Source organism: Lepidochelys olivacea, assembly GCF_965140295.1.
Source record: "Lepidochelys olivacea isolate rLepOli2 genome assembly, chromosome: 1".
Classification (NCBI taxonomy): domain Eukaryota; kingdom Metazoa; phylum Chordata; order Testudines; family Cheloniidae; genus Lepidochelys; species Lepidochelys olivacea.
In genome coordinates this window covers 141,354,943-141,369,547 of record NC_140411.1, presented here as the reverse complement: position 1 = coordinate 141,369,547, position 14,605 = coordinate 141,354,943, and the positions used below count along the sequence as shown (strand labels likewise).

The window sequence follows — 14,605 nt, the reverse complement described above, 5'->3', positions numbered from 1 at the left end:
TGGATTCCTATGACCTATTGCTAGAGTGCAGAATTCTCAAACCCCAAACACAGTGGCAAAAATACTCACTGCCTCTTTCAACACCTTCACCATGACGACAGCACCAGTATTAACACACCACCTTCTGTTGATGCCCAGAAGATGTCAAATCTAATAGGGTATAGTGTGGAAGTTTGATTAACAACTTGAAAAAAGGCAACATGAAAAAAATCTATGAGAAACCCTGGACACGCTGAAGAAACTAATGAAATCTTCAGCACTGTTGGTGAAGGCTGCTGTTATATGGCTTTGTCCTGCAAGGTGCTGAGCACTTTGGTCCTGATGCAACAGAGTGTCTAAACATATCCTTAACTTAAAGCATGAGAGCAGTTCTGTTGACTTCAGCGAGACTACTCACATGCTTAACTTCAAGCAAGAATGTAAGTGTGGCAAAGAGATTTATATGCCCAAATCCTATTAACTTCTAATAGATACCTAATTGCCCTCTATGCTTGTAAATTCCTTCCCAAGTGTTCTGTTGGATTAGGACCAGACTGCTTGGCACCTTGCAGGATCATAGGGGAGTTCAGTATGCTGGTTTCACCATCTGTCATATCTCTGCATGGATGGTCTTTAGAAATCTGTATTCTTTGCTTCTGGGCACCAAAGTTGTCATTTCTGCTTTTTCTTCCGGCAGAGGCCCAGACTGGGATACAGAGCTGAATGGACAGTATGGAGTCACCGTTCATTGTCTGCTCAATGAGCTCTACAGCAAGGCAGGCCTGAACCAAGAGTGGGGATTAATTCGGTACATCTCTGGCATACTCAAAAAGAGAGTGGAAGTTCTGGCTGAGGTATAACAAACACAAATGTTGCCAGTTTATTCAGTTTCCTTCCTGTATGCCCCAGAAACAGATATTCTCAAATAGTTTTGTCTATTAACACTCAAAACACAAATTCCAATGTGGCTTATGTTTACCCCGTTCTGGTTTTGCCTTCCATCAAGTGTGTTAAAGCAAACAGAATGCTGTAGTATATTTTAGTGCAACAATGAAGGCTTAGTAACATGAAACCTTACAATAAAACTCTGCCTTTGAACTTCTCTGAGAAAGGTTAAAATCTAAGTGAGGTTGCCTGGTTATTTGGAGAATTGAGGGTTGTAGATTAGTGAAGTGAGACTAGAAAGATTCTGCAGTACTGGAGAAGGTTAGATGAAGTTTTTTTTTGTTTTTGTTTTTTAAAGGTGTCTTGATTATAATAATTATTTATTTGTGTTACCGTAGTGCCTTGGAACCCCAGTCATAGAGTTTAAAGCGAGAAGGGACCACCAGATCAACTAGTCTGACCTTCTGTACATCACAGGCCATCAGTACCCATGCACTAAACCCAACAGTCAAAATTAGACCGAAGTATTACAGCCCACAGGAGACTAGACTGTTATGTGCCAAAGGCAGAGAATAAGAGGGAGAAAGGTGCACCAGTGCCCAAGACCCCTGTAATGGCAGGGAAATCATAGGCCAGTACAAAAAGATGGTCCCTTTCTCAAAGAGCTTACAGTCTAAAGTCTAAGTATATTGAAATATACAGGAATGACAAAAAATCTGGAACTATTTAAGGAAAATAGCAGAAGTCCGTTGCCTACACATTGGGCTTCTCTGCATGTACAGCCTGCTGTCGCGCTTTAGTGAAGAAGCTACTACGCTGATGGGAGAGCATCTTCCAGCTGGCATAGTTAATCCCCCTCCATGAGAGACGGTAGCTATGTCTACACTGGGGGATAGATCAGTATAACTAAGTCGCTGAGGGTGTAGATTTTTCACACCCCTGAGCGACATGGTTACACTGATGTAAGTTTTTGTAATGTAAACCTGGCCATTGATTTCATCCTGATCATTAAAAATTATTTCCTTTCAGCTGTCATAAATAAGTCTCCAATTGCCTTGCTTATACTTAGTTACAGTAAGTGCCTGAGATTTGCATATTGCTATCATTCCGAGCATTTTTCTGCTTGCTTTTTATCCTGTGTAATGGTATTGCAGCGCTTTGACCATCACACACACACACAGGCTACAGTGAGCAATTTGCTGTAGCTGCACTGCACCATTTCCCTAAGTGTGAAGCATGTTCTTTTCCTGTCTTCCCAGAGGGGCCGTGAAGGGCTAGCTGGGCATGGCGACATTGAAAAATTTATAAATTAGGATGTTAGGACTCTGATAATGGAGTGCAGGGGAGGATGACAGCAGGTGTGATTAGTTCTCAGGGGGGTTGGGAAACACTGCTCTGCTCTCAATGGGCTTTGATTCAGGGCCTTGTATCTGTTAAACTAAACACCAGTCTTACCTTTGCACTAAGACCAACCTAAAGAAGGTAACATACAGCAGGACTGTGGGGCAGTACCTATTTGGAAATAAATTGAAGTGTGTAAACTGACTATAGGACAGTATATTCCATACAGAGAATCTTTTTCTTTTGAAGGGATACAATTGTTCAGAGGCTGTCTAGCTATAATACACACATTCTGTCTCCCACACATACACACCACTGAAGTTTTCTTGTATCTTTATCTATTTTATCTTGTAAATAACAAAGTAATAATAATATAGGAAGAGTTAGAATACTCCATAGGCCAGAGCTAGCACCACTGAAAGTGAAATTGTCATATCTCTATTGGCTTCAGTGGACCTATGACAATTACTTTAATCTACTTTAATGTACATTTAATCTACAATAGCTGAGGATCTGCCTCTGAACTGTACATTTAGTAGCAGGTGCAAATACACTGAGGAATTACCGAAGAAATGCTTTTTTTCTTAAATTTTAAAAAAAAATCATTGTTGCCATGTAACTTAACAGAGTGGGCTCTCTTGCTTTCTGTATTGTACTGTAATAGGCATGCACAGACCTTCTGTCACACCACAAGCAGCTTACAGTGGGCCTGCCACCTGAGCCACGTGAAAAAACTATTACCGCGTAAGTGTTAGCTCTGTCTCAGTCTGGATGTCTTGTATTTCAGAGTTCCTACTGCTGATACAGTGTTTCCAAATTATTAACTATTATTTTCAGAAGGAATCACGGGTCCATTAGCTGGAAGGTCTATAAAGCAAAGTTGTTTTGGTGCATTTTAAGTTAGACACTTCAAATTAAAACCTCTAAATCCAAACAGTTGACACATGTAGAAACTAACAAGCATCATAGGTAGTCCTAACTGTCTGGTTCACTTTCCTTAGCCCTCTGCCACCTGAAGAGTTGTCAGCACTTATTTATGAAGCCAGTGGACAAGACATCAGTATTGCTGTCCTTACCCAGGTATAAAACACGTGGAAGGAGTGGGGTTTTTTACATGCTGTACTTTGTTTCTTGTGTTGTCTGGAACTGGCAAGAGTTATAATGAATGCCCCTGAATAGATACTCTTTGTTCATTCACTCATGCCAGGAAATGGTGGTGTATTTGGCGATGTACGTCAGGTCACAGCCCAGCCTTTTTGCAGAGATGCTCAGACTCCGCATTGGACTAATAATTCAGGTGATGGCTACTGAGCTGGTTCGCAGTTTGAACTGTTCAGGTAAGACCAACTGTACTGTAATACTGTAGTAAACAAATATCTCACCTCTTCTCTCCCCCCCGACCCCCGATCAGCATTTCAGTTACATAGGACAAGACAAATAATTTGCTTATTTTTAACATAGCCCTATTCTTAAAATATCTGTATCAAAATTCTCCCTTCAATAAACACTGTAAAGAAACATTGGGGGGGGGCTTTAAAAATCTTAATACAATCAGTCTTTTTTTAAAGCAGACTCCCGATTTTGTGTGTGTGTAGTTTTAGCTTTTATTTCCCCAGAAAAGCTTAGCTTAAATACAACCTGTTTTAAATTAAATCCTTTGTCCAACATACACAGTTAATTACAAACTTCGAAAATAATCTGCATTCCTAGCATCCTTTTGACATAAAGAAATACCCACAGTCCTTTTAAAAAGTGTCCTAGCCATTTAGACTATATGTCCATTGTCCCGCAGTACGGACTATGGGGGTGTGAATTGCAGCGCACACTAACGTGCTATGCAGTAACTCCCCAGTGTGGATGGTGCAGGCACGAACTAAAAGGTCCCTAGTGTGTGTTAACTTAGTCCTGTTTAATGAGGGCTATGTTAACATGAACTAGATATCTTTTAGTTCATGCCTACAGTGTCCACGTGGGGGGTAGGGGAGATAGTGTGCAGTGCAGTTCACGCACCCCAAAGTCTGAACTGCAGGACTGTGTCGTCAAGCTGTTAGGCTGCCCTGACTAACTCACACTGAGGCCTGGTTTACAACTAAAACTCAGGTTGACCAATCAAAATTGCTCAGGGCTGTAAAAAATTTAATGCCCTGTGCTAGTTAGGCCAATCTAACCCCAGAGTAGACAGCACAGTGTCACCACAGAAGAATTCTTCCATTGACCTGGCTACCACATCTTAAGGGGGTAGATTTATTACTTTCTGTAGCTGTAATAAGTGTCTACACTACGGTGATGTAGCTGTAGCACTTGTAATGTAAACACACCCTGACTTTCAATGAGATTTAGGCTGCAGTGTAGACACAGGCAATGTCAGCAAAATTTGTGTCACGGAGGGCTGTGAATATTCCACTCCTCTGAGCGACATAAGTTACACCAACATAAGCGCCTGTGTGGACAGTGCTATGTCGTCACTCACAGAGGTGGGTTTTTAATGCCGACGGGAAAACTCTCTCCCATTGGTAGAGCATCCTCACCACATAGGCTGCAGTGATGCAGCTCTGCTGGTACAGCTGTGCCATTGCAGCGCTGTATGTATAGACCAGGGGTCGGCAACCTGCAGCACACGTGCCAAAGGCGGCATGCCAGCCGATTTTTACTGGCACACTGCTGCCAGCTGGGGTCCCGGCCACCAGCCCCACTCAGCCCGCTGCCGGCCTGGGTGAATGGAACCCCTGGCCAGCAACGGGCTGAGCAGGGCTGGTGGCCAGGACCCCGGCTGGCAGGAGCTGGCGGACGGAACCCCAGACCAGCAGCGGGCTGAGCGGCTCAGCCTGCTGCCGGTCTGGGGTTCTGTCCGCTGGCCCCGCTCAGCCCACTGCCTGCCTGGGTGAACCCCGGCTGGCAGGAGCTGGCAGACAGAGCCCCAGACTGTTGGTGGGCTGAGCCACTCAGCCCACTGCTGGTCTGGGGTTCCAGCTGCCGGCCCCTTGCCAGCTGGGGTCCCAGCCATCGGCCCCGCTCAGCCTGCTGCCTGCCTGGGATACCAGCCGCCGGCCCCGCTCACCTCGCTGCAGGTCTGGGGTTCCAACCGCCTGGCCCCCTGCCAGCCAGGGTCCTGGCGTCCAGCCCCGCTCAGCCTGCTGCCAGTCTGGGGCCCCTGTAAATGTAAAATTTATTACTGGCACGCGAAACCTTAAATTAATGAAGACTTGGCAGGCCACTTCTCAAAGGTTGCGGACCCGTGGTATAGACATAGCTTTAGATGCTTTTGGAATTTCTACTTGAAGTGACTTTATATCAATTACAAACTTTGAGGCATTCAGCCTTCCCCTAGCTCCCTCTCGCCGCCGCCCCCCCCCCCCCCCCCCGCAGTCCTAAATATATTTGGCTGTTGTAGGGTTAGTATCTAAATTTCTGAATATTGACATATTTTCTCTTTTTAATTTTATTTCCCTGACCTCCCAAAGGGGATATGTAAGACCTATTCTGTGATGTTACTCATATCCTACTGCAAATGGGAGTTAAATAAATGAGCTGCACACTGCATAGCTAATACAGCCTTGAAGTTCATCGCAGTAGGAGACAGTGAAGCTGAAGGGAAATCCGTGAACAATTGAAGGACTTGCTGAACAGTAAAATCTAAAGTTGTTATAGTCCTGTGTAGCAGTAGCAGCAATTGTCAGAAGTAATAAGAGTTAATTGGTACCAAATCATAGTCAAATCTTTATGCTGATACTGAGTGGACATGGGGTCCACCCAGATTTCTGTGTCCTAGATGGTCTCAGTGTCTCTGGTACACTAAGTGAATCCTGTGTGGGAAGCTTCCAGTCAGCAGCAGCTGGTAGACTTCCCAGTTTTTCCGTCTCCTGGGCATGAAGTCAGAGACTTTGCCACCCTCCCTGGCAAACTGGAGCACACTGATTTAAAAAAAAATATTACCGCTTGTGACCCAGTATTATACTTAGCTAGTATTTGGGAACTTGTGCGTTATTTCCATTAGGAGGAGAAACTGATGATGGAGTTATGGTTTTTATTTGATGTAATCCTGTTTGTTTACAAAAAAACAAAGTCCTGTTTCCCAGAACACAGTAAGAATGGAAAAGCAGGGGATAGTTTCTTTGCTCAAGGTTCGAACCAGCCAGCACTCTGCCCAACAGCTTTCTCTCACTTAACTTTTTCTTGGGGTCATGCTATGAATGCTTCTCTGGCCATCTCTCGGGCTTCCTTGCTGCCTTCTCTGACTGCTTCCATGGTGTTTCTCCTGCTTCTGTCTCTTACACAGACAGCTCCATCAATAATAAAAATATCCAGCTTTCTGCATTTGCAATCATTCCTCGGAAAATTCCTCTGTCCGCATAGTTCAGATTCCTGACCAGCAGCCTTGCATGTGGCCTGTGTTTTGGGTGGTGTCTCCTATTGTTTCAGCTGTTTTCTTTCATAAAGGAGTTTTAACTGTTTCTTACATCTATCCTGATGAAGGGTAGCTGTTATACCCTCTAGCTTCTATGAGGTTTCGTGCAAATCTTAGTACAAATAATAATTAGGGTTCCTCTTATGAAGATTACCTCTTCAGGATTTGTCAACTACTTTTTGCTTTAAAAAAAAATAAAAGCAAGCATTAATAACAGACTATAACTAGGAATTAACCCTGTTTTCCTAGAAAAACTATAGTATGAATGACCTAGTATAGTATTTGTTCACTAGGTGAAGAAGCCTCAGAAAGCTTAATGAATCTAAGCCCCTTTGATATGAAAAATCTCCTGCACCATATTTTGAGTGGGAAAGAGTTTGGCGTTGAAAGAAGCAGTAAGTTGTCTGTTTGGTTGTTTGAATGTATTATAGCTTGTGCATGTATATATTAAGCAAGAGCTATTTAGATGCAGAGTTTATTTTAAGTTTTATAAGCAGCAGTCTCCTCTTTAGAAATGTTTGCTGCAGAGATCCTGATTATCTATGAAACACAAGGGTTTAATATCCAAAAACAAACATACCTATTATTTTCAGTACCCCAACTATTATTTTGAACTATAGAATTTTTAATTCAGCAATATTGTAAGACATCTGTGGAAATATGTGATCTTTCCAGACAGGAGTTGTAGGATAAGAATTGTAGTGAGATTGCATCCAGCATTTTTATATGTACCAGAGTGGTCTGTTTATAACCTATCTTGCCCTTCAGCGTGTGCCCCAGCCAGGTGACATATCTTATCATGGCAGAGATAGTTTCATTGTTATGTCATCTCTTCACTTTTGAATGCAGAGTAATCCTTAAAACGTAAACTGTTCTAGGATTGGGCTTTGGTGTGGTCATAGAGCCCCTGCCATGTTGTTGTGTGGGGGACAGATTCATGGTGTCTCAGTGGGAGCTTTGGGAGACATTTTATTAGATTTAGGCATGGAAGGCCAGATTCCCAGCTGATGTAAATGAATGAACATCTGGAAGTGTGAGCCAGAGCAACCCCTGCCTTACACCCTTTTACAGGGCACAATATGTGCTCCCCACTCAGTATAGACCCAGCTGTGCAGGATGTTACAGATGAGGAGGGGAATGGCCCTTTCTCCTCCACATTTTTAGGGTAGGCTAGGGTTGCTGTCAGGACTAGGCAGGATCACGCTGAGCACTAGGACTAGGGTTGTGTCTGGTCTCTGTGTAGGGGCACAAAAGTGAGACGCTCCTTCTTCTGTGTACCTACATAAGGCCAGATAGGAAGTTTAGCGTTAGTTGATTTCACTTATGTGTACACAGTTAGATGATAATTAAGGTTGATTATTAAACTTAAAACATAGATGTGGGTCTGAAACTGGGAGCTGGTGAAAATGCTTGTGAATGGCAAATATTTATAGATGCCAGATGCTATAGTGTTTCCATCATTTGTTCTGGGCATGTAATGGACATTGACAGAGCAGAGCTCCGTCTCCTTCCTACCTAACGACCATTTTTGAAGGCTCATCCTTTCACAGATCTGCAAATCATGTTAAGTAACTGCGCATCAAATTGTTTTAAAATATACGTGAATACAGAAAACATGGCGCACTAAAATTAGGCCATGTCAAGCTCTCAGTGATATGCAGACAGACTTTTAAAATGAGAATGTCTAATGTGACCAGGGTTGAAGGATATTGAGAACAAAAACATCTGGCCTGTCTAAACTTCAAAGGGCATATCAATAGTTCCCAGGAATTCCTGAGTGGCGTTAGAACTGGCTCCTAAATCCATATTTAGGCCAAAATATTTGGAAGGGTTGAGCACTCAGAAAACCCCACTGAAGTCATTGGGAGCTGCAGATTCCCACTAGCTTTGAAAATTGAGCCAAAAATATTTAAATGTCTAAATATGGATTTAGAAGCCTAACTTTAGGCCATTCTGATTTGAAAGTTTGACTTACGCTTTTAATCTTATTGGAAGTAAAGAGGTACCATGGAAAGTGCATAGTCCTAAAATACAAGGTGTTTTTCCTTTAATTTCTACGTACAGTTTTAAGTTGTATTCTTATTACTACTTAAACATAGCTTACCTTTAATCTAGAAAACTGCCTTGTTTCTTTCTTTAGTGCGGCCTCTAGATTCCTCTGCGTCCAGCCCAGCAATTTCTATTCATGAAGTGGGGCACACTGGAGCAACTAAAACAGAAAGAAGTGGCATTACTAGACTGAAGAGTGAAATGAAACAGGTGGGAGGATCTCCTTTTCTGTGCGTTCTTTAAGCAGCACAGGATTTATGAAAGTCATTTTTTTAAACCCAGGAGACACAACTGATTGTTTTTGGTTATATCTGCCCCTTATTACATTCATGGTAAATTCCAAACTTTTCCTATCTGTTTTATTATTTGAAGTAGTGGAAGCTGTTTTTTAAAAAAAAAAAAAAAAAAAAAAAGCATGCGAAGGAGAAGGTAAGGAAATCAATTTTTTTCCAAAACATTTTCCTTTTTGGTTTTAATTTAAAATTCTGAAATTAGTGCATTTCAACCAGCTCCTGGCTTGAAGCATTAAGGGCACCTGACTTAGACCAAGTTCCTGTCATTCTTTCTTAGGTAAAGATTCCATTTGCATCAAAGTAAAGATTTGGCTCAAACAATATTCATTCTTGTGTTTTACACCTCTGTTTTTTCTGGCATACAAATCTTTATTGTGACCCATATGTCTCAGGTAAAGAACTCTGTTTACTTTAGCAAATGGTAGGTTGGAAGGCAAACAAAGAGGCATTTTCTTATCTCAGTAGGCAGAGGGATTTGTGAGCTACCTCCCCATTAATGCAGTAACATATGTACGGTATAAATAAGATACCAAGACAGCTGGAGGAGTTTTTCTATGCTGATTACTAGATGCAAACATCTTTTCTGGGAACAGCACATTCAATTCTTATTTACTTTGGCATGCAAATGTAATTCTTAAATCAAAACAAGTTTGTCTAATGATTTGGCCGAAATAAATAAGTCCTGATTTAATTTCTCCTGGTGAAAGCTGCTTTTTTTTTTTGGTGGGGGGCTGAATTAATACTGAAGAGAGAGCCAAATCAGGTACTGAGTATAGCCTCATCCTCCACTGGGATCTGCAAGCAGGGATCTTTACTCTTCCCTCCCCCCCCCCCCGCCCCCCAAGTCTCTCCATGCAGATGTAAACATTCACTCAGAAAAGAAATCTTAGATCCATTTTTCATGTGTTTCTGTGTAGGAGGGACAAGAGTCATTATCCAGTGAGACCATTAGGACTCTCTTCTTGCTAATACATTTTCTCATGCAGCAAGTGAGCATTTGGAAAGATAAAACAGTTTAAAAACAAATCTGGTTTGTGTTCTCTATTGTAGGTTATTTTTTTACATTTGTTTAAAATAATTGCATAACTAATTTTTGATTCCAGATGAATAGGAGGTCATCTGCTGATGAAAAGGTGAAATAAATCTATATGTTCGTAAGAATGCATGTTTTCCTCCCTCACTACTGAAGTATGTACGCTTGTCCTAGAACTAAGGGAACTAAAAGCCTTTTTGTTTGCTCTGAATACAGAACACTTTTTAACATTCAAGTAGTAAATGATTTAATTAATATGGTGCAGTTTTGCCTGTGCTACTGGTGCTAGTTTGTTGTGAGCAGAATGGCCTCTTCTCTGGTCTCTCCAGAGGTCTAGCAATTTATATCATTATACAAATTTAGAGTGTGGATATCAGTCGCATGGCAAGTTGTGAATATCTGAGTTAATTTCCTTTCAAATAGAGAACACATTATAATGTCCTGCCTTTTGGAATACCTGACTGGACACTAGATGGCAGCATTATATCGCTCTGCATAGAGATGTAGCACAGTTGCAACTTTCTGTAGACATTTAAAGGTGGGAAAATGTTTCCTGAGATTAGTCACTTTAGAAGGAGAGGTGCCATTTCTGCACAGAAAAGGAGTTGGGTGGCTTCTTTCCCGCTGAGGAGAGTTGAATTTTTTCCATTCATGCTGATTCCCAGTAGGTTTCATTGAGCCATCAGGAATATTCAGCCTTTAGTATCAGGGGGAAAAACCTGACTCTTAAAGACATGAATCTGAAGGTGAACATTTTGATTGTTTTGACTTTAGACTGTTTCTATATTGGAGCTGATTTTCAAATGTGCTTAGCACCTCCAGCTCCAATTATTGATTTCGTGGGTGCTCCATACTTCTGAAAATCAGTGCCATTACTTTTACAGCTTATCTGAATCATTATTGTTTAATCAAAAAGAAAGCTATTAAGAATACCCTTAGGTGCTAATCGGCATCTAATCATTTCTCTTGGAAAACTGCCTCACTAGTTTTGCTAAGCATTACCGGCCTGGCTGGTAACTTGCATGATTTGATAGTATGGGATAACTTTCTTTCTAGCACTAATATAAGGTAAGGGATGCTGAAGAGAAAATGTAAGCTTGCAATATCGACCCTGCATTTGTGTGGAGGCAGCAGCATTCTTTTTTTTACCTCATTTGGGTTTTTATGTCCTTGTGCTGTCTGAGGTAGATTCTGTGGAAAGCTTATGATAGTATAGTAAGAGATGAATGTAAAACTCTGAAGATCCTTAAACATAAAGGGTCTAATTGTGATTTCATTTGCACTAATGTAAATCAGGAGTAACTTCCCTGATGTCAATGAAATTGTACCAGTATGAGAGCCCATTCTAACCCAAAAAATGGTTCTCTCTTAAATTAATAAGTGAGTTTAATTTTTATTGCACCTTTGTTCCTTTTCATGCGTGTGTCACTTCATCTTGTTTGTCTTGTCATGACTGACTGACTTTTTTTTATTTCTGTTTTGTAGTTCTTTTATGGGGGCCATTCCATGTCCAGCAGCATGCACGCTTCCAGGTTCATGGTAAAATGTCATTCAGAAATTTGCAGTCTTTTTCTTTTCTCCCTCTGCAGGGACTCTAAACATAACTTGCAGCTTTTCTTATGTGACATTTATGTATATATATTTTTTTAAACCTTAGCTTTTTGTTTCATTCACCTTCATGGAGAGCCAGTTCTTATTTCTGGTCTTTTATAACAGAAATCTTATTTTCCACATTCTTCTAAATTTTCAGAGTTAAGATGGATTTAGCTACTTGACTAGGAGCTGCGTGGCTAAATCCTGTGCAGCCCTGAACATTTAATGGTAATGTGGAAATATAAGTTTAACCCAATTTATTCTTAGAGGGGTTTTTAGTTATGTAAATTTTGAATTCATAAGAGGAAAGAGATAATAGTACTGGTTAGAGCACAGTGTGGGCCAGTTTCCACGTACTGTAATATCTTGCCCTTCTATTTCACCCCTGTTGGAATAAAACTGAGGAGTAATTTTGTCTACTAGGGACTTGGATGAGATTCTCTTCAAATTCACTTTTACTTTTCAGTCTAAATAAGAGTTTGAAATTAGGCCTGCCTTTTCATATGAAGGATAAAGCATATTAATTCATTGTGTCAGCTGCTCCTTAACTCGCAAACTCTCCCAGTCTGCATGAACAAATAGCCATACAAGTAAAATGACAAATGTCCAATGTTAGCTATCATAGGTGGTAGGATAACAATTAGCACAGGGCCTACCTGTACTATACCCAAAGACCAATTGGCTTCATTGTGAAGGCGAGTACATAGGTGCTGGAACTAGGGGTGCTGGGGGTGCTGCCACACCTCCTGGCTTGAAGTGGTTTCCATCATGTTGTACAGGGTTTACAGTTTGGTTCAACATCTCTCAGCACCCCCACTACACAAATTGTTCCAGCATCCCTAGTTAAGTATAGTTAAAATCTTCAATATTAGTAGCTGAAAGGTTTCACTTTTATGGGCTCCTAATTCATATCCTCAACGATAACTTTGCAAGATCTTTAGTTAGTTTTAATACTCAAAAAACAGAATGTTTCTTCATTTCCACATAACTCTCAAAAGTGACCAACTAGCCTTAATAATTCACTGCACTTTGATCCAAATGCTGTACACCCTGGGTGCAATAACTCCCTTTTCAGCAGGTTTGCACCAGATGTAGGCACCATTTAAGACCTGGGAGGTTAACTGGTACATAGGATTTAGGCTGGCCACTGTGGACAGGGATAAATATCATCCACTCTGAATATTAAATTAGTGGTCCAAATCCTGGTCCAGTACACGAAGATGAATTTAAACTCATGGCTTTTACTAGTGTGAATTTCTTCTCCAGCCAGCCATCTCCCTCCAAGGTCTTTAATGGAGAGATCTTCAGCAACTTCAGCTCCTTCCTAGGCTCTCAGTCTTGAGAGAGAAGGGAGCTCTTGTCCCCTTCCCAGCATGCCTTGCTTTAGTAACCTGCAGTTCCCAGATGGCCTCTCTGCTTCGGTCCCTCAAATTCCCACCATGCTGCAGTGGACAGCAGAAACCTGAAACTGGGCAATGCTAGGCCTGAAAGCGTCCCTTCACTGTCTTAAAGGGACAGTAAACTCCATTACTCTCACAGTCACCCACCCCTTGTGCTTTTTGGCCAGTGGATCCGTGTGCACACAGACCCACAGTACATGTTACACCTCCCAAACCCCATGGATATTGTACAATGTACCATCTCAAAACACTTTTCTGACACAGGCCATGTACCTCTTTGTGGTTTCTCCATGGCCTGCCTGACTCCTGCACAGCAGGTTTGTGGCTTTTCAGTTCTTCTGCACCAATGCAAAGAGGGACAGAATTTGGCTCCATATTCTCAGTGCACTTGATTCAAATATAGTGAGTTATTAAATGAGATCTGGATAAACAGCATAGTCAAAACAGGGACAAATGAAAGACGTGAATATGCACACACTAATTACTTCAGCACTGGCACTCCTGCTGAACTCCTTCATTACTTAAATGTCATCTTTGCTGAATTAGAGAAAGAAAGCTTGACTGTGCATTAGTCAGGAGGATGCTGTACAATGAAAATGAACATAATGCATCAAACCAGCAAAGGTAAGCTTGGGGGGGGGGGGTTGCATTAGAAGGAAAAGTAGTTATATCACGTTTTAGATTTCAAGTCTGTAGTTTTCTAGCATTCTGATCCTGCAGACCTTACTCTGGCTAAACTTCCACAAACTTCAGTAACAATTTCTTCTGAGAAAGGACTGGTGGGATCAGACTGTCAGTGAGCTTCTCTTTAGGCAGTACTCCAGGCGCAGTTATGCCTGGCCCTGCATGGATGCGCAAGAGTGGGCAAGGAGCCTTTCCTACCTTAATGCAGAACTGGACGCAATCCAGTTGACTGGAAGGTTTATGCAAGTCTAGAGCCACAGCTAGTGCAAGACTCTTCCCTCTTTGCACAGAACAACGAAGCTGGTTGTAGGCATGTGCATCACCTTGTCATAGCATAGTCTCTCTGCACTCTTTTTTGTGCACAATATATTCAGAAACTCTGGCAGTAGTCTCTGCACCACTCCCAATCGCTGCTGCTCCCTAAAAGGCACCAATTTAGCCATGAGAGTGTTTAAACACCGATGTTTTGCAGATGAACGGTGAAAGTTGTCTACAGTAGGCAAGAAATCCCATTTTAATCAGTGCACGCTGTTCTGGTCATGGAACAGAGCCTGCCTCTTCAGTATTTCCAAGTTAGATTCAAAAGGAAATTCCTCTGAAGTATGAAGATGTTTTCAAAGTCATTAAACTTAGATTTTACATAATTATCTTTTGCTCTAACAGGCTCATTTGTCCAGCTGGTTGACTTGAAAATGTTTGTGTAAGCACCAACAGATACAGTATAAATCAGCTCACTTGGTCTAGCAGCAAGAGTCCAGCTACAAAAAGTTGCTTCTTCCTTCCCAAAAAATGGGAGGGGCTGCTATTTTTACTTTGTTACTTTGATTCCCTCTTTAAGACAAGGAGAGACCCTCTCAGACCCCATCCCCATGAAGGGTATTTGTAAGTAAGGAGAGAGACTCTTGCTTGCTTCTCTGTAAAAACCTGAGGAAGATGGTAACAT

General features: G+C 41.6%; 1 protein-coding gene across 5 annotated transcripts in view; it reads left to right on the top strand.

The window, feature by feature from the left end:
- The window catches only part of PHKA2 (phosphorylase kinase regulatory subunit alpha 2), a 71,507-nt gene that overhangs the window by 42,445 nt on the left and 14,457 nt on the right, over nt 1–14,605 (top strand). For 2 of the 5 annotated variants that reach the window (XM_084627004.1, XM_084627003.1), the window contains exons 23-30: nt 677–833; nt 2,870–2,949; nt 3,207–3,285; nt 3,413–3,542; nt 6,904–7,005; nt 8,751–8,869; nt 10,056–10,085; nt 11,471–11,524. In XM_084627004.1, the coding sequence (XP_084483130.1) occupies nt 677–833; nt 2,870–2,949; nt 3,207–3,285; nt 3,413–3,542; nt 6,904–7,005; nt 8,751–8,869; nt 10,056–10,085; nt 11,471–11,524 (751 nt within the window). The remainder of the gene's footprint in view (nt 1–676; nt 834–2,869; nt 2,950–3,206; nt 3,286–3,412; nt 3,543–6,903; nt 7,006–8,750; nt 8,870–10,055; nt 10,086–11,470; nt 11,525–14,605) is intronic. The other 3 variants (XM_084627007.1, XM_084627005.1, XM_084627006.1) reach the window with 3 other exon arrangements.